Source organism: Larus michahellis, chromosome 2, assembly GCF_964199755.1.
Source record: "Larus michahellis chromosome 2, bLarMic1.1, whole genome shotgun sequence".
Taxonomy (NCBI): Eukaryota; Metazoa; Chordata; class Aves; order Charadriiformes; family Laridae; genus Larus; species Larus michahellis.
In genome coordinates, this window is record NC_133897.1 from 151896308 (window position 1) to 151917874 (window position 21567).

The following is a 21567-nucleotide window of genomic DNA, read 5'->3' on the forward strand; positions in this document are numbered from 1 at the left end:
CTTATGCTGTATCTACCAGCTAAACAATAGAAAAAAAAATTTCATTAATAAACAGGTAGAAAAACAGTAACTACAGGGTGGGGGGTGGGGGGAGAAAGAAAGAAAAAGGAATGAAATAGGTTTAAGATGAATAGTTAAAAATAAAAATAAGAAAGTGTTTCCAAGTAGTACTGTTATTATTCCAAAAAAGAAACCTTATAATTGTGGACTTTGGCGTAATCGTTAAAATGATAAACATTAAAAGTTTAACCACAAAAAAACACCAAAAACATAAAAACTTGTGGCAATGCCACATTAGGCATTAATAACTAACTTTCATTTACTATCATGTTTTGGACTGCTTACATAATTTTAATTATGGCATTTTTAGCACTGAGGTACCAGGTATTTTAAATTAACACTGACAAACTATTACAATTATTTCCTTCCCTTTTTCTTCAGTTTTGATATGTGATCATTACAGTGTAAGGACAAGCGCATTTACTCTCTTTTTAACAGATTTAGAGTAATTTCAAATTTAACTGTAACACCAAATTTTCTGCATTTATGTTTGTTTTCAGGATTATGTCAATATTCTTGTTATTTTTTTTAGCCAGTCTCATGGGAATGCACCTCACTTATTTTAACCTGGGAAATTTCACAGAATAAAAAACTGTATTGTGCAGAACTATGTGTTTTAATGGTTTGAAAAGATGTTTAAACAATCTATAGTATCTATTTTAATAGCTATTATTGTTTATTAGCACTGTTATAATTCCCTCACCAGACTTTTTTGAGCAAAATATGGAATACTGAAATATATATTTTGTATATGAAATTTTTATATTAAATGACAAAAATCCATTGATTAACTACACTTTCTGTCTACAGCTAAAAGAAACATTGTGCAGAAAGCCAAATCAGGCGTAGAACAAAGCAGAAGAAATGCTTGATGACTGTGCTAAATTCAACAGCAATACAGAAGAAGTACCCAAATAATTCAGATGTCATCACTTCGTCTTAGAGCGGTTGGATTCACATAATCTAGGCAGAAGTGGAAAACCTTCTAGTCCACATGATCATGTCTATCCTTTTATTTCATTCTCAAATAAATGTGTATTTGCTACTTTGAAGATGCATAGGTCAGTTTGAATTACAACACATAGGAGTAAGATGACTGTAATTTCAAGTTTGTGGGATATCCTTTCCCATTACAGAGAGATAGAAAAGTCAAAAGGCACTAGGTAATTATGGTATTAAGTTGACCCAACAACTCTGGTTTTGTCAGAACTGTAATTTAAAGCAATTTTTAAAAATCTGAATGCAGCAGTGAGACAACTAGTAGGACCTTTTCAACTAAAACTTACGAGTTATGCTATGTTTTCAGTTAAAAATAAATAAATTTTTCATGTCATAATATTTATCAATCTGATTATACTTTTCTTAACTCAGAGGGAGAATGTTGTGTTCCACAATGGGGATGCCCCATCATTGGAAGTGTTCAAGGCTAGGTTGGATGGGGCTTTGAGCAACCTGGTCTAGTGACAGATGTCCCTGCCCATGGCAGGAGGAGTGGACTTGATCCTTAAAGGTCCCTTCCAACCCAAACCATGCTGTGATTCTATGTACAAGCTGAACCAACGTGTTAGGAGACAAGAAAGCAAGTTTGGTAACAGTAGTCTTGAAAACAACAGTATAAAAGAATTTCTTCTATAGCATTCAGTTATATCATTACAGTTCCATGGAAGTAGGCACTGCAGCCTACAACAGTAGCTTCTTTTGCATGCTTCTCAGAGGGATTGCCACAAAATCAACAGTTAGTCCCTTGCTTCTCTACTGGCTTCCTGTCAGGGCAAATTATGATTTAAATAATAAAAAAAAAAAAAACCTCCACAAAACACCAAACACACACACACAAACCAGCAGTATAATTCCAAATAAGTGCAGAGTCAAACAGGGAAGATAAGCGATGAGTATTATAAGACTTTCCAAACTATACTATAGATAGTTCTATCTGCCAATCTCCACTTCTATTTGTAAATATGACATCTATGTTGCTTAAAATTACATGAAACTTCAGATAACCTATGGCTGCCTTCTATTCTTTGATATTAATACTATAGCATAAATCAAAAATATTTCTACTGTAGTTAAGTGCTCAGTAAAATGAGGAAAATAATGTTGTGAGTTCATAAGTTAAAATAAATACCAATGTTGAACATATGTAATTTGTTTAAAGTGTTTGGGAAAGAATTTTAGCAGGCATTACAGTGTGTGACAAAAAAAAGAGACTGAAGAGGCAAATCAGGATAAAATTAAGGGAAAAAAATTACAGAGGGAAATACAGAAGAGAAAAAAGAAGGTTCAAAACACTATTTCAGAAGTAAAGGAAAAATCACAGAGGAATAGAGTCTGTGACCATCCTTTAAAAACATATTTAGAGCTGTTATCAGAAATTACAAACATCTCTGCACTGCCTTAGTGTTTCATTTTATGTTCCCTATTCAATAGAGATGAAATTTAGGTTTTTTTAGTTGTTATTTTTAAAAAAATCCACTTATTTCAGTTGAAACTTAGAACCTACCATAAATGCTTTGCTTGTAGGAAAATAAAATATATATATAGGGAAAATATTTCAACATCCAGCTACGTTTGTACAAAGACTTTAATTCAACCCTATATAAAGTACAAGGATTTAACAGTAAGATTGAAGTAAATCACTGTTTCTGGACTTTACCAGAAATATCGAGTCATTTCAGTAAAGGAAAATAAACAAAAACTCAAAGAAAAATAATGAAAGTGAAATATTGATATAAAGAGCTACTTATAAGAAATGACTGTTATGCTTTTGGTTATGAATGTGTGTTCATTGCACATTTCCATAATAAAACAGATGAGTTTAAACTACTGTTTTTACTGTATTTAAATTCTGTAATCATGTAAAATGCCATTGATATTGTAACCAAGGAATCAAATGCATCTGTTTGGGTAATTTGACCATTTGAAAACAATTCTTCAAAGAATGGCTTTTTGTAAAAAAAAATACGCTCTACCAGTAGGATTTTGCAAGGCGTCTCACAATTCATCTGATGAAATGCTCACCACGAATAATTATCAAACAAAAAAAATGTGATGTGCTGCTACAGATTGAAATTCAGCCATTGCTTTCTTCAAGACAATCCCTTAGAATCAAAAGATCAGAGCCACAAATAGCAGTTCTGTATTTTGAAAAGATGTTGTCTCTTGGTTAGAAGACTAAGTACATTGCAACATGTACTTGGTGAATCAGTGGAAACATCCTAAAAAAGCTTTTATCTTTAACCAACAGTGTTGGTAGACTGCAAATCAACAGCTAATTCAAAAAGTGTACCTAAATTCAGTGGTCAAAAAACTGTTGCTTATAAAACCATTAATCTTCAGAAGTTCTACCTCTTCAATGGATGGCAAAAGTAAGCAACAAAACATACTCTTGTCAAAACAAAACAGAGGATAACGAGACAGTCCTGAAAGGATTAAGTTGTGACCGGAGCATTCTTTCCTTGAGTAACCTGAGTGATGAGGTCGTTGAAAGTTTTTCAGGTGTTTTTGGTATTCTGACAGAGTTAAATACAGGGAACCCTATGCTGATGAAGAAAATGCAAGGAACATTGTCTTCTTCAATCAGTAAGAACAGTATTTTCCCTTTTATTTCATATTGTTCCAAAAGACCAGATTTCTTTCATAGAGCCAAAAATTAATAACTGCAATTTCTAATTACATATCTGCAATACTTGCCTCTACATCAGAGTTATCTTAACATCAAAAGATTCATATAGCTGTCTGTGTATTACATTTACTTCCATTATACTTTGCACATACTTTTTTGGCTGTTATCTGACTGCATCATTTATGTTGCAATGAAAGACACTGTTGTCAAGTTTGGGAACATTTTGCATTTAAGATCTATACATAACTTTACAGCAAGTAGATGTTTCTACTAAAATGGTCAACTACAAAAGAAATCATTGTTAGAAACAATTATTTCCATTACTACTATTTTTTTCATAATTAATAGCTCCAGCTGACAAGAATGGGGAGGAGTCCAGTATACTTTAGACACTATGCTCCTGCACCACAACCAAAGGAGAATGGAGAAATAGCATGACAAATGAGCTTCTGCATTAGTATTAATATGGTAAAATGTACTAACAAATAAATATTCTATATCAGGAGAAGAGAAACAACCAATGTGCACAATTTGCCTTTAAACTAACTATAATCATCTCATAAAAACACAAACAAACAAACAAACAAAAAACCCAAAATACAAAAACCCGAAACCAAAACAAACCACAAAACATCTGGACAACTGTTGGAACCTAGTAAAAATTTCCACGCAGTGAACAGGAACAGTTAAAACTTTATGTAAATACCAGAATACATAAGAAATATTAATAAAGTGCTTATCACATTATAATGCCATCATACTAACACATAGTGAGCCCTCAGAGGCTGTAATTTGCTTTGTTCAGGATATCCTGTCCCTGAAGAAAATAACAGAAATACAACATATTCAGAAATGACAGGAGAAATATTTGAAGGAACAAATTTACTCCTTACAAGCAAAAGAAAGATTAGGATTAATTTGTTCTGAGAGGAATCAATGACATATTTACAAGTGAATGTCACTGTCCTTAAACTGAGTATTCATGCTGCCAAAACACTCTGCATATTAAAAGAAAACTCGATTAAAACTAGCAAAGGGACACCTTGTCAAACCTGAAATATTAAAACAATCTTTGCCCGAAATTTTGTGTGTGCACAGAAATGGATAAAGCTATGCAGCCAGACTTTAATGGCAATATGGAAAAAGATGTGACGAGGGTACCTAATGGCTCTCCCACTAATTAAGGGACTTTGAAATTACGGCACACGTATTTGTAGTACAACCTTCACCTCATTCGTAACATAACTGTGTTTCAGTTCAACACTGAATGTATATTTTCTCTCATGCAATACAACCTTTCAGACATTTCTATTTTTCACTCCCCAGTTATTCCCTGAAAAGCATCTTAACTCAAGCTTGGCAAAGAAGCTACATGAGTAAACTGGATAAAAACTATCACCTCAGCAAAAATCTTCACCAGAAAAGATTCATATACAATATTATCTGGAAAGTATGCAAAAAACATGACAAAAATTAATGGATTTGCCTGTAGATTTTTTAAGTTTGTATGTCTGCTTTTCATAACTGTAAAGGGTATAGTTCCTTGGGAATCTGTACGACCAGAATATCAGAGACTCTGACCTTAGCTGTTTAGGACATACTGATAAACATGGACAGAAAATGTTATAAGGACAAATATAAGTGGAGGTAGCATGTGAGGACATGAAAACAAGATTTTAAAGTCCCTATCTTCCAGCTAAGGTTTAGCAGACTGGAAAGAAATTGTATGGCCCTGAGAAAGCCAAAGGAAAAGACCTTACGCAATTGGGAAGCTATGAAGAGACTAGATTATTTTTAGTTATTTGCTTGAAAAAGCACTAATTTTCACAGGATAAAGTATTTGATGTTACTTCTTGCTAATCATGAGAGCATATATTTAAACAAATATGAAAGTTTTCATAATTTAATTATGATGTCATTCATTTCTTAATTATTGCTATGATTTTTTGCAATATTATTTGTTACATGTTTCGATGTATTGAAAAGGAACATACATTTAGATATGAAAAAAACAGACAACAAAACCCAAACCAAATCAAAACAAAACAATACAGTACAGTAACATTGTTTGTTAGTTAACTAAAACTACCATACATATGCTGGAAACACAACTGATACAATTCACAAGTGATTACAGACATCCCCCCAAGATGAGCTGAATCATATCTTTTTAAACTAGATTGAAAATACACACATTTACTATGAAGGTAACTTTAGGATATTAGAAATGATGTACAGATATACAAACAAGAAACACACATGTATTTGTGTGAACCCCTTCCAATCATGTAATTAGTCAATATGGTTATTTGTAATTATCATGTTCATCAAAACTTACAAATCATAGAATCATAGAATTGTTAGGGTTGGAAGGGACCTTAAATATCATCTAGTTCCAACCCCCCAAATAGCAGTATAAATTCTGTAACAGTTTATCAACTTTGGAGCTATGCATCATTTACCAGAACCAGCTAAATAAATAGAAATACAGAAAATATTTCTGCATTTGTAGAAAATAGTTATTATAAAAATTGTTCCAGCACAACATCAAACCCACTGGAATACAGATAATGCATCATTGGAACTGTTCAGCTTTAAAAATTCATTAACAAATATTTGTTTGTTATTTGAACATTAAAATTTCATTTTTTAATTCTTAATTTCAATTTTTCATTTACTAAGTCTTAACTTCAAATTCAGTTTTGAAAAAGAATATCTTCATAAACAGAAGAATAATAATAGTAATTAATATATGTATCATTTCTTTATTTGACTTCTGAGCAAGAAGTGCTCTAGCATTTATTATGACTGTCTACTCTGCTTCAGGACTCAGCACATTGGCCTTCTATGTAACCAGAAAAGGATGCTTAATAAATGTTCTGGCAAGAATTATGAATAATCTAGTTATCCATCTAAATCTAGAATCGCTTTTTAATTTCTTTTTATCTTTGACCAGAAATATTGCCACAATTTAATTAGTGTTGAAGGGGAAAATATTTTTTTCTAATAGTTTTACTTTTTTTTTTCAGTATTATTTTCAGCTGAATGTCCCTTTTTCTTGCATTAATAGAAAATAGAATTCAATCTCTTGAGCTGGTTTACTTTTGCCATTTATTACAGGAAAACACTTCCGTCATCTCTCTTTTTATATTAAAATCTGTACAAGCTCATTATCTTTCTTCCTTCTCTGAACTCCGATCAGCTCTACAGTATTTTTATGGAGATAGATTTGGCAATATTTCAGGTGAGACTACAAGTTACTGCAAGCAGTCCCCAATCTTCTATATGAATTACCATATGATTTTTACTTTGTTTTCAATGATTCTTAAATCAATTTCTTAGGTTAAACCTATTAATTTAGTATTCCTGGGAAGTATAACTGCAATGCGACCTCCTCCTCTCCCCCCCTCCCCGGTATTTATCAATCTTATATTTATTTTATCATACAATCTACCTGTTCATTCACCTAGCTTATGTCTCTCAGGTTCTTCAAGGTTTTCTTCTGGTTGTAACTATTCTAATCAACTGCTACCATAGAGTTCACTTTCAGATCAGTAATGAATGTATTAAAGCAAGATAGAATACAAAAATTGAAACGTTAATTTAATTATTTGATCAATATTTAGCATGCATGCTCTTCACTGCTGAGAAACTTTTTCTTCTTACAGATATTTTTGACTAATGACAAATTCATAGAATCTCACATGAAACTTTCTTAAGTTCTACTGAAAAAAAATTAAAAAATAGTGAGTTCTTTATCCATGAATTCTCTGTAATTTTCATGAAAATCTACATTATTAATTTCTTTACAGGACATAGAGCATTGAGTGAATGCAAACATGAAATTCTGACCCATAAAAACACTGTTTTAACTGATGGGCTAACCCTTTGCTATGTCTGGCTAGGGTAGAAGAGGGAGATGCGAAAAGTGATAGTTTACCTAGAGTTCTGGCCAGTTAAAAAACATCCCAGCTACGTACATGTGATGTTTTCCTAACATACAGATGAATATATAGAAGAGCACAATCTGTTATTTCCTCAGATTGAAAAGGAACGATTGGCTGATTGAGTCATTCTAGTGAAGAATATCTTTCATTTTCAAAGATAAGGGGAAAATACGTTGACTGGAAAATAAGTTACTCCTTGTGTTCCAGCTTTTCTCTCCCCACCCCCAAATACACAAACATAAACATTATTCTTAATGTCACGAAAACTAAATATTTTTTTTTTCCATTCATGCTTCTGCGGCAAGTTCTTCTTTACTGATAATTTATCAATTCATTTTCAGTATACTAACACTTCCAGAAATTTATTCGTAAATTTAACCTGTCTTCACAACTGTGCATGCATTCATTATTATTCTGGTTAAAAATTCATCAGCCCCAACACCAAAATAACTTCTATTAATGCACTACACTGACTCAGCTTCTAAAGCATCTCCTCTGTAGATGCATACATGAATGTTCCTTTATGCATATATCAAATTCAGAAATTTTGTTATACTGAGGTAAGCATGGGAATAGTTTGGATATGAAAATTATGTCACTAACATTGGCTAAGAAGAATAACATAATCAATAGTTATTATACAGTTAGATTCTGAAAGAAACTTATGTTTTACTATTATATAATTTAGAGTGAAAAAATAAAAGATTTGAAATGCAGACACAGATATTTTCACATATAAACCTTTCCATATAGCACATACTCTTAAAGAAATAAAAAATTCTAAAAAATAGACACTTAAGTAACTATTGTAGTTTTTAGAAATTTTGTTGTTATTTTAACAGTTCTCAACAGAACTGAAAATCAAGACATTTAAGAAGAATTCAACTCAGACAAGAGTAGCCATGAAAAGTTAAGTCTCTAGGCAAAGCTATATGTGTAAGCTACAACTGCAGTGAGTGGAGAATGTTAGGAACCACCAGCATGTTTCCGCTCACTTATCTTAACTATCATTTTAAAGCCAGAAAAACTGTTCTGAGGGTATTCTGAGGATATGGTTCTCTACTTTAACTTGCATAGGAAGCCCAAGTTGACTGCATTCCTATACATGGACCTAGTTTTATGAAATAACTTTGGTCCAAGTCCTCTAACTACATTTGCACAATTTTGTAATATAGGTATCACTTGGAAGCTAACATTGACAAATAAGAGTCAATTATCAGGCATCTGAACTGGTAAATGCCGATTTAAATTTATACCCAGTTTTTCTAACCTATTAATCAAAGTATGAAGAATAAGCATTGTGCCCACAATTTGAAATGCTTTCAAGTATAGACTATGAAGTCCACTGACAGTTCTAATACTAAATATATTAACGAAAGATTAAATAAATTTGACTAAGGAGATATGGAGTGTATGAGAGTACATCAAAAAGTAAGAGGTGCATTACCATGCTTTTCCATGCTGTAAATCTGCAAATCCATGGACAATGACTACACATACAAGCAAATGAAAGCAGCTGACCACGTACCCACACACCTTGGCAGAGGTGCACTCCATACTCGTCGGCCACCACCAAGACAAATAATCTCTGAAGATCCTTCTAAACGATATCCAGATGAACATGAGAATGTCAGAGTATCTCCCACTCCAAAATTAAAACCTATTCTGTTACCAAATTGTGGGATCCCGGGATCTTCACAAGGTTCAAGATTATACTCTGAAAACAAGAGAGCAAGTCAGCTTGTATGAGTAAGTTTTCTATCGGAAATATTTGTAATCTTGCAGTCTAGTAATTTCTGTACATTTCCACCTATCAATACAGTTTTCAGATTTAAAAACAAAATGAACGTGTGAATGTTAAATTGGCAATTATAATACATTAAAAGTAAGACTAATGAATATATTTACAATGTTTTTAAGATGCATACCACAACATACGTTATTCCTCTTACAAGAGTCATAAATGTCCCAGGTACATAAAGCAAATTAAAACAATGGCACAGCATAAAAGCCTAAATGATTGACTTTTGGGCTTACTTGGAACTTTATTAACTGAAATTGGATTAGTACTGATTTCTCCCCTCACTTGATAGTGTCTTACAGTTTACTGCCATTTTATTTATCCTGTAACAGAAATTCTCTACACAGGCACAGAGGTTTGCTTGCTTTGATTGTTGTGCTTAGGAAACAACTTATATAGTTTTATGATTTGGTATACGTATTCATCAAAATCACTTCAATTTTAAACTTTTTTTCTTTTTACATAAAATACTGAAAAAGTCTTTTTCAAGAGACAGTTATTACAGGTACTTCCTTACCAGAGAAAGAAATATTAAATCCTTCATACGATATCGAAAAATCTGAAATAAAGCGCAACTGAGCCCTGAAATTTCCATAGAGACCAGCATTGATTGGTGAAGGAAGCTCTGAGCCAGTCAGACGTGCTAATGGCTGTGTGAAACTGCCATTCTCTGTTATTAGTAAGTAGTCATGATGATCCTCCAAATGAAAGGTGTAGAAGGTGAACTGCACTCCTATTAGAAAAAGTAGAATTAGAATTACGTATCACACTGATAACATCAATGTAATTAAGCCAAAGATTAAATTCATGCATTTCGTTATGAATCATGGTTCAGAAAATGAAGATAATCCAATTTTTCTAAAAATTAGTATCTTTCCTGATTTTAATATTAAAACATTTTTGCAGCAGGTCTCTGGGTTTTGACACTTTCACTTTTGCCTGTAGCTGCAAAATATGGATGCTTGATTTATGGAATTCAAAGATATATGCTTGTATTTTCATGTAAAATCCAATGACGCACTAAACAGTTCAAAATTACAAACTGTTTACAGCAGAATGGAAAAGGTAAACCTTATTTCTTAGTGTTATCAGTATCCTTGTATAGCAGTAGTGAAAGGAAAGGATATAAAATATATGATATTATATTCTCAATGCACATACAGTAACAGCACCACTTCCTCCCAAAAAAAGGGAGATGTGGCATGTGTTAAGACTAGGGTTTTTTGCAAATCATCAGATACAAATCACACATCTAGAAAGGAAGATATATCCTAGAACACAACAGCAAAAAAAAAAAAAAAGACTTAAAGGTCAAGACAGACAAATTACTTTTCCTGCATTTCTGTAACTAAGAGCTAGACCATGATCTTTGGGTAGAATGCACAGAAAAGTCAAGAAAAAGAAACAGGATAAGACACTAGCTGATTAAGTGATTATTGAGACCTCTAGTGTAATAACATTTTTATTTTTATCATAAAAGTTATAAATGATTCAGGCTCTGTGAAACGCATCTAATGATGTAACACTTAGAAGATCCATTCATGTGACTGAAGATTAATGTAGTGAATGAAGATTAATGATCTTTGGGTACACTCATGGACAACAGATTTTTAATAGTAGACACAATTTAATCAAAAACAAACAAATACTTCCCCTTCCTGCTCTCCATCCTCCCTGTCCCTGACAAAGAACTTCCCAAACACGGTAAGAAAATCCAAGACTGAAGCTAGATATACTGTGCTTGACTGTCTAAACATAGGAACCTCATGACCCTTTAGGTGCTAGATCTTTTCTAGACATCATGTGCAGCTTTACAGTTCTCCTGAATTTTTTTTTCTTCACATTGCGTTGGATCCCTGAGGTTGTCTCAAATGGCATTAGCCTTTTATGTTAATGCAACTCAATTGCACATAGTAAATAGAGTTTGTAAGGGTATCTGGAATGTAAGCACACCTTGTTTATGAGGATATGTAGTCAAGGACCTTTCAGTATAGAAAGCACAGACAAGACATGAGGGAAGTAATTAGGTATACACACACATATACAAGCTTTCTTGAGCAGGATTTAGTGGAGACATTAACAAAGACCAGAACCCTTAAGTTTCTGACTGATGGGCCATTGAATATATCACTGTAATCTTGTAACAGTTCAACCAGAATTTAATAATTCATTAGAACAGGGGAAAGAAGATTGTCTTGAGCCCCATGGAAATTAGAAATTTACTGTGGAGTATTTGAGGAAATTTGTAAGAATATGTAAAATTTGAGATTTTTAAATGGTATTTGGAGACTGCAAAACTTTTTGTGGGATGCTTAGGGCTAAAGGCAAGTAAAGGGAGGGATTATGGTGGATAAATGAGAAAAAAGTGTAGGAAAATGGAGCGGGTTAAGCCTCTTTTACTAATCCCTGCACCTAACCACTGCAGACTGTCCCCTATAGTTTTTAAACTCTGTTCCTGACTATTCAGTGTTTAAGTTTTTCCTCTGTCCAGAGTGTGAGCACATGTGTGACAACTAGTGAACATTAGTATGGACTGCCTGGTGAGAAGGATGAGGTCAGGGACCAACAACTGGAAAAAGGGCCATCAGTCACAAGGGAGCAGCATCTGGAGGGAGTGGGACTGGGGGCCAACTACTGGGCCAAGACCTGGAATAAATTTTGGAAACAAGTTTAGGTTACGTATCTTTTGAGCTAATGGATATAAATTTAGCTTTGGGATTGATACATGCAAATGGTTTAATTTTTTTATCATAGTTTTGCATAGGAGACAGTGTTGATCTGAAATGAAAAGAGAGCTCTTAAGAGATAAATGTGATACATACAGAATTAGGCTGAAATTCAGGCTATATTTGTTGCACTTACTGCACTCCAAATTAATTTTGGCCCTTTTTATACATGAAAATACTGCAACATCAAAATCAGAAATGCCAAAGAAAATTTTATGGTAGTAACCCCAAATAATAGAATTCCAGTGGATCACGGCTGAGCTTCACTGAGTATTGTTCAAACAACAAACTCAAGGTTTAACTCACGGGAATGTTTCAATCAATTTTCCAGATTGCAATGACATTTCTAAGCAAAACCCCAAGGTATATCCCAGCAGTAGCTGTACAATTTATTTTTCTTCAGAAAATATTCTAATCATATTAATATATGCTGTGTGACAGATTGTGTCTTCTCCAGAGAAGAATTTTAAAAGATATGTTCAAGTAGATTCCGTCTTATTCTGCCTCACATGCCCCTTGCTTTAAAAAGGGAATATTTAAAATCTGAAATGAAGACAGGAAGATATAATATTCTAATGTCATTTCTCAATATTACAATCCAGGCTGTTGCGGGGTGGATAAATTAACTGTTCTCTTAGTAAATGGTTTAAAATATACTATTGATACTCCACTATATATTGAATTGCATGCTAACCACAGGCAAAATACAATAATTATTGTCATGATAGATGCTTCCTTTCCTCTTCATAAATAATACCAATTACTAGAAATATTAACTATATTTAAAGTGCATGTTCCATTCCCTAGTTAACAAATTTAAAAAAAAAATAAAATAAAATAATATCAAGTTTTAATGCCACTGAAGAATTGTAATGCTGTCCCACATGAACACAAATGAAAATTCCTTGCAGAATTCTAGAAGTTTAGATACACTTGAACAGTAAAATTAAAATATATATATTTATATTGCAGATTATGTTAATTAAAACACCATATACAAACATAGAAACTGTTTTCTTAGCAATGCAACATATTGAGATGTAAAACATAAATCTTAACTAAACATATGCTTTTAATTGATGCTATTATGTAATAGGAGTATGAAGTTGCAACATAAAGATGTGTGTTTAAAAAAAATACCTCACAGCATTCTGGAGCTGCAAGTTACATACATTTTCTTGTCAGTCTGACGTTAAACCATCTAACTTTGTCAAAAAAAAAAAAAGACTGAAGAGAACTTTAATTATTTTTTAAAAATCCTATCACTAGTTAATGGCCAGTAGAAGGTACTCCTTGAGATTCTGAAGTTGGAATTATATTAGACACGAAACAGACCAGAAAATGAGATTTGCAGAACAAAGTTGTTTTCCCTCACTTTAACCCATTTATGTGTATGGGATTAATTTTCCCAAATGGTAACTATCTAAAACTTAGTCACTCAGTCTCCCAATGGACAATTCATCTGGGGACTATATAAACCCCCTGGACATTTGATGATAAAGATAAATAGACACCTTCAGACGATGGTTCATTCCATCTGCTTTAGATACCTTTTCAGGGTGAGATGACTCATATCCTGAAGATGTATGTGTTTGTCCATTAAATACAGAAGTGGCCTAATGAACTAGCTTACTCACACATAGAACTTTAGTGTTAGAAGTTTAAAGTTAAATTAAGTAAGCCTGTGGCTTATTGTCATAAAAGGAGAGCTATCTTCCCCATGCAGTTCTACAGAAAGAGCTTAAAGTATTAATACCATTTTGCCAACAAGAACAAAATATAAGAAGTTCATACAATATTTCCTATTTCCTACTCACAGCAAATCCTCACTCTTCAATTGTTTCCAGCAGATCTTTGAGCAGCATAAGCCAAAATGCCCAAGTCAAATTACAACATAGTATTCATATTTAATAATGTTTTTCCTTAATAACATTTCCATAAAATAATATAAACCTTATGGACACAAACAAGAGCATGCCTGTATCAATATGTATGTGTATGTATAAGTATCAGCATATACGTGCTTATAAATGTGTATGTTTATTCTATTACTCTCTTTCCCTGTATAATATTTTTGCTTTTTTTCTTTTTTTCTTTTTCTTGGGATTCTCATTATATATAATGGTTTTTTCAATAGCCTCACATAAAATGTAATCATATTGAGAATTTTAGTTTTTATTTATCCTAACTTTTATGTACTTCCTTAGCTGAGGGTTCAAGAAAAAAGATAAATCACAAAAAAAACTACTTCATTTTCTAAAAAAAAAAATTAAAATTAAGTACTTTCCTACATAATCCTATTTTTAATTTAAAAAAAATAAAAGTGTTAATAAAATGTCTTTCAAGAATTCTGAAAAATATGGTTTAATCTGGGTTTATGTTTACTGTAGAATTTACTTAATTTTCAGTCACATATTACTCCACAAAGCTAAATTCCATCTCTGCTACTTCTCTTCAAGGCCCAGATTATAAAGCTTGGGCTGGTTATGCAATGGCTTTTCAGACAGGGTGCAAACCAAATGACTACAGTGCTAACAGTTTTCTTACACTTCATACAAGTCTTTCTTGCTTATCTAGACAAACAGTTATTTTATTCTCCTTTGCAAAAGATCCACAGCACCTACTTTCCTGCAACTCAAAAAGCCTTGTATCAATACCTAGAGGTAACAAAGGAAAATGTAGTATTGGATGTAGGCTCAGTGATTTCAGAATGCTTTTTCACTGTGGGTACTTAGAAGCAAATTATATTGACACAATGGTTTCAACTGGTAGTAAAAAGAGACTGTGGAATAGCTGACGCAATAATTTTGAGAGATACAATTTGCCACTTTAACACTTTAAGGAGTTTTAAACGGGACATCCAGTCAGAGTGACTTAACATCTAGATGAGGAACTATCGTACTATTTGCACAAAATAGAACAAGGGGATCCACAGATCAGCACAATTCTCTGTGAGGGAAGTCTTATTTTTATGTTATCAATAACTCTTTCTTAGAGGAATACATCATTGGTGTACTTTGTCATATTTTTCATGCCCTCATAGAGAAATATGATAAAATTCAGAATTGAACTTGCCTTCCTTCTTCTCCTTTTCATTCCTTTTTTTGGTATTCTTTCCAGTGTTACAGATGCAATTCTCCTTTTTGTAGTGTACTATGTAGTCATTCCCATATTTAAAATAAAATACCAACAAAAATCTAAAAGTTTGACCATCTTCTCATATAGTCCCAAAACCTTTCACCTTAAAGCAAGTAGGACACACAAGTAGGACACATTTTGCTAGCTGGAATTACCCACTTGCATTTGTGTCCCAAGCATTTTCTAACCTCTTCTTATTCCTTTGAAATAACTCTTACTAAGATCCTTTCTCAGATAAGAATCAGTATTACATCTTTATCCTGAAATCCTCCTTCAACAAATAACCATCCTTTTCTTAAAAGTCTCGTGTCCCTCAGCTTCTGTGATCAGTCATTCTATAACTCTTTCTTACCTCTCTAAATGTTCTCTTATTGGGTTCCATTTTTTTTTCTTTCTACATTTATACCTAAACTATATTATTTATTCAATCTATATATGCATATAAAACTGCTGCATATATATGCTGTCACCCTGAAAATGTATCTCGGTAAGCTGAAACAGTTTCTTTTCTTCAAAATAATGTGACTTTTCTTTCTGACATTTTCTTGTTGACAGCTAGTCGTAATGTAAAATTTAAGCATAATGAGAAATCTTTTAAACAACTCCTCTGTCATTAACTTCATTCCTTTTTTATGCCATAATATGAATAACATCTTCACTTAAGTCTTCACTTCAGATTCTTCTATTGATACCAAGTCTAAATATCAATGATTACTTCCTGCTAATCTCTCTCTAATATAAGGCATTTCCTCCTCAACATGGAAAAAGCATTGATCCTCTTTCACCTGTACAAATTAATGTGCACACATCCAACTATCTGTTACTTGGAGTATAAACTTTTAGAGACTTTCTGTTCTATGGCAAGCAAAAAGGGCCTAGTCCACATCTGGAATTATAGGAATTACTATAATAAAAATAAACAAAACCAAAAATCAGCAATCCTAGTTCATTGCTGCTAATTTAGATCTACATGTGTAGCACAGAACACTGGATTTACATTTTTTTTTAAAAAAAAGGGTCGAAAAAGAGAAATTGATTTATTTACCTTTTCCATGGGTAACATCCACAGTCCATGTACAATTCAGTGAATTTGGATACAGATCAGGATAACCAGGGGATAAAATCGTTCCACTAGGTCCTCTAACATCTCCACCACATAAAGCTTGAAATAACAAAGAAAATAATAAATATAAAACTTACAGATGACAGAAAATATAAGAAAATATTTTTTAAAAAACTTCTGGCTTTAAAATTGCTTAAAAACTGTTGGTCAAATGATTCAGTAATTCCACATATAACCTTAGCCCATTTTTACACAATATGAAAAGAAATACAATCCATGAATAATTAAAATGTTCTGTTATAGGTACTAAGAAAATGAAAATTGAGGTTTTTTGCTGTTTTTTCACATTTTCTTGAAATACTGTGAAAGTCACAAGATGAAGGCAGAACAAGATACGGAGCCAAACAATATCACTTTAGCCAGAAGCTAAGGCTGGAGAGTTAAAATGGCACTGAGTGGATATCGCTATTGAAGAATTACTCACTGAAAATATTACTGCAGGGAAGCATGACATCCTTTCTTGTATCTAATTATTGGATATGCATCTATATCTATAATGCAAGTGATAATGATAATGACAATTGCCAATATAAGAATAAGCCTTTCTACAGTATCAGTAGTGACTTTGTAAAAGTAATCAGTAATTGAGCAATATAAAAATTAAATTGAAGCTTGAATTAATACAAAATACACAAATAAAATCTTACAACAGTGGCATAAATATCTTCACGATTCACCATTACATTCTAATGGTGAATTTTCCATTCCAGAGCTTTTGAAATATTATATAGAGTAACTTTTAGTACTGAAGAGGCTCTTAGAGCTTAGAATTATCTTTTATCAATAACAGTGATTAAAATTCAGTGCCAAGAAAAGTTATTACATCATAGTTCTCTGAATATACATTATCTCAGAAGGGCATACATTATAGAACAAATGAATATTTCTATGGGTTTTTTTTGCTTCAAGATTAAAAACATCTATTCCTTTTATTTTTCTTAGCCTAATTATATGCATTAGAAATGTCCCAGAATACAAAAAAAAACAGTAAACCATGTTATTGCCACCAGATTTCAGTACAATAATATAGACTGCTTTAGGAAAGGTTATTGCAGTTCTTAATGAGCAGCTCTTCCAAAGTAATTAATACAAACTCTCCCTTTTCAGCCTTCAGTAGTCAAGTTCTCAACCAGTGTCCTTTCAGAATTTTTATTGGTATCAACCATAGTTTCTTTGAGTCTGCACCTTAACCTAAGCCAGCATTCAGCGATCCCACTTTTAATAAGAGGGTTTTCTCCTTAGCAGACACTGAAGCTGTTGAAAGGCAGTTTGGGTGATAGGTATACAGCAGTTACTTGCCTGCAATTCCAGTCTATACAACTATCAGTCCCTCTTTCCCTTCTTGTATAAGCTGTTGCTCGCCTACTGCTAGTGTCTGTGTTTCCCAGCCTGTGCCACTCCAGCGAGGGCAAGGGAAGGAGGCTGTCCCAGGCTGGAGGAGCAATACCTGTTTCTGAGAGAGGCTGGCCCGCCTGCACTAGCTGGTTTAACCTGCTCCTACTGCTCCTGTAACACCAGTCAGCAGCAGCTACTGACATAGTGCTCTACAGTACGGATTGTAAAGGTGGGAGAAATTTGGCCTTTCAGTACATGAACAGTCCTCAAACAACATCTTCATACTTCTTCAGGAGAAAGGTGTTGTGAGTAATTTGTTACATCATGCCATTTATTCTACTATAACTTAATATTTATTCTGCTTGTGGAATTTCTGCGATACATTGATGGGATGAATCATGAAAGTTGTACCTATTATTGCTTTTGCTACTAATGCTATTTATTTGAGAATGAATATGCTGACCAGTCTTGATTTTCTGCTTGTAGAAGTCCATTCAAAACTGATTTAAGGACAACCCATATAGCAAATCGAAAATATCCAGAATGTACCTTCTGTCTTACTGTCATCACTATCTTTAGGGCCCTGAATAAAAAGAAGTATACATTTAACTACAGTTTTCTTATAAAGCAGAAACTGAACTTCATCTTATACCCTAGGATGAAGATCACCCTATTTTGCTTAGCTAAATTTGTTTGGTTGTTCTAACTAACCACATTCCTGTTTTAAACTTGTATATTTGTGTGGGTAACCTCATGATTTCTTTGAGTGTGCTATCTATCCTGCCAACTTTCTAGCCTTTTTGGCCTAGTTGTAAGCCAGAAATTTGCAGATCCAGTACCATAGGCTGAAATAGGACGTTCTAGGACCACAACTGCCCAGTCTCATCATTGTTGCCACAGGGTAATAACATCCCAGCATACTAATTTTCCTCCTCACTTCTCTGATGAAGAAACAATGCAGATAAACACTGTCCACTTATCACCTGATCTTATTATATTTAGAAAATAGTGAAGCAGAACAAAGCTGTCCAATGACAGCATGTTATTGGACCTTCTGATGGTTATTACTTACTTTGTCCATACCTTAGGTCAGCCCTATTAAATAAGCAATTGGTTTTTATGATCAGGGGAAACAGCCCAAACAAATCATGTATTTTACAGTGGGCATTTGGAAAACCTTTCAGGAATGCAAATGGTGAGAAAACATGTATGGCATGCCATTAGGCACTCCGTGTAATTCTATGAAGGCTAGCAGATGGCAAAAAAAGGCATCAAGGGACCAGCACTTTACAAAACACAGCCAAGTTGACAGATCTGAAATATAAAATGTGCACTGGTCCTGATAAGATGGCAAACAGCCCAAGCATGTGATATCACTACTAGTATCTGACTCTTTCAGAGTGCAAAGGAAAACAGAAACACATGAAAATAAAAACAGCAGAAGATAAACTCCACACATTTTCCAAAATTCTACAAGAAGCCTTTCTTTCACTTTATATGATTATACAGAGATGAAGGCTAGAAGAGACTGAAAGAAGGATGAATACATAAGCAAATAAATGAAGTGCTATTTTGGTGTTCTAGCATGGAAAATGGAATTTTGTGTTGCTAACACACTAACAATCATTTCTTTGCTATGCAACCAGAGAAGCTGAATCAAGACATGCCAAATTTTTTCCCCTCCATTACTATGCTTTCAGAAGAGTGAGAAACAAAATAAAAAAAATAAAGAAAACAAAATATAGAAGTGACTGAATGAAATACAGATAGGTACCTGCATGTATACTATAAAATACCTCTACAGCACTGTGGTGATCAGAAATTATGTGACAATTTAAGAAACAAGTTTTGGATAATTGTGAATGAAGATTAAAATTTAATTGTGGAGCTCATTGGCTAAGCCAGTTGTTTAGGTGAAATAAATTCTAACGGTGTTGGGCTGATTACTTGCACTTTATTTTGTTGTAAATTATCACAACTGCATTTATTTTTCTCAGTAACATGATCAGTGAAAAGGAAGAGGGACAGCAAGCAAGCCTAGCTTGGAAAATGATCCTATACAGTTTGAAAATAATTTTTGGCCCAAAAAAATTTAGAACCTTTATTCAGGCTACTCATAAATTTCTCAGCGGGAGACATGCAGGCCATGCTTCTTCCCTGAAATACATGAGTAGTTGTAATGAAAGCACTTGACTTGTGTCATTCATAAAATTATCAATCTCCATTTCAGGCCATATTTCATGCTACTATAAAACTGTTACAGAAAATCAATCTTCCAATACTAGAAATAGTCTCATAATTTCTATCTTAAATTTATTCATGGTCTATTTTTACCCTTTTGTTCTTCTGCTAACTTGGCTTGTTCTTTTCCCTCTTGGGGACTCACTTTGGAAGGCTGGTAAAGCACATTGGTATCTCTGACCTTGATCAGTTAAAGAGACAGGTTTTCTTAATCTACTTCTGTAGATTAAGACCACTATGACCACTGCATGAACAATTGCAAGTACTCACCTGCTCTTCTTGTCACAGCAGCTGCACTACACAAACATATCGCTTGGACACTTTACATTAGATTGTGACATTTTGTTCACAGATATTTTTTTCCATTTTTTTCACATCCTCTGTTCTATGTTTAACATATTTATATTTTACTGCAGAAGTCAGTCTGTATAATGTCTTCCCGTAGAGGTCAGCCTGTATAGCTAGCTTAACGCTTGTTCACAGAAAAGCTTCTTACCTCTTAAATTTTACTTTTTTATACCACTAATTATGTTCTCTGTCATGTGAGGTCTTTGAACAAGGTTTATACCTATTTAAAACTAATTTACTTTGCAGTAACACAAGTTAGTCTCAGTGTATAGCACTGAGTGTATAGCACTGAGTGTATAGCAATAATATGAAGTTATCAAGAAAACTGGATGCGAGAAGAAGGGGGCCACCATATCCAAGAAGGATGGAAAGCTATCAAGAGAATGTATCTGTTATTTCAGTAAAACAAGAGAAAACAAGAAAATCTATACAAATATATGCATCTGTAAATTTCTACTTATAGCGTTCACTAGCAATGCAGTAAAAAAAGCCGTATCATCCCTTTTTAGCCTGACTGAAGACAGTGATGTCTGAGAAATTAACATTTTCCACATTTTCAAATTATATCACCTACCATTTTGATATATAAAGTTTTTTCAAGAGACTAGCCATAGGTCACTAACTAAAACTCGAAAACTAACATACAATGATCTAACTCAATTTTCTCAAAAAAGAGAAAATACATATAAGAACAGAAGCCTTCAGAAAAAAAAATACTTTTTTCAGTAAGTTCAGCTTGCTGCAAGTACAAATAATTGAAAGTCATTTGTTTTCAAAGGTGATGGGAACACATTTATAATTGATTAGTAACAATGATCAGTTTTACAAATGGTTTCAAGAATCATCGAGAAAGACTCATATGCTAGTTCAGAAAGAACCACAGAGTGGAAAGAAGATAAATCTATTCACACGTAGATGTGCTTGTCTATGTGTATACATACATCTAAATACAAGTATATCTGTGCACAAACACACAGAGGCCCCACTACATTAATTTGCTGAATTAACTCTAACTTCCAACTAGAAATGTGAGGTGATTTGCATTTGCTATGTAATTTGATAATAAAAGGGAAATATAAATATAGTTAAAAAATATTGAAACAGTGAATTAGAATTTGAATCTTATATACTGTTCTTCATGGACCAAGAAACTTCAGCATCTGTCTTCCTTAATTAAGGAAGGTGTAATGTGTCTTAAAATGGGATGCAGTCAAGTAATAACA

At 33.2% G+C, this 21567-nt stretch overlaps 1 protein-coding gene across 3 annotated transcripts in view; it reads right to left on the reverse strand.

Annotated features, from left to right (window-relative positions):
• Positions 1–21567, reverse strand: part of CSMD3 (CUB and Sushi multiple domains 3) — a 684352-nt gene that overhangs the window by 250688 nt on the left and 412097 nt on the right. For all 3 annotated transcript variants that reach the window (XM_074577705.1, XM_074577704.1, XM_074577703.1), the window contains 3 exons: positions 16343–16459; positions 9951–10166; positions 9161–9349 (listed from right to left, as the gene is read on the reverse strand). In XM_074577705.1, coding sequence (XP_074433806.1) covers positions 9161–9349; positions 9951–10166; positions 16343–16459 — 522 coding nt within the window. The remainder of the gene's footprint in view (positions 1–9160; positions 9350–9950; positions 10167–16342; positions 16460–21567) is intronic.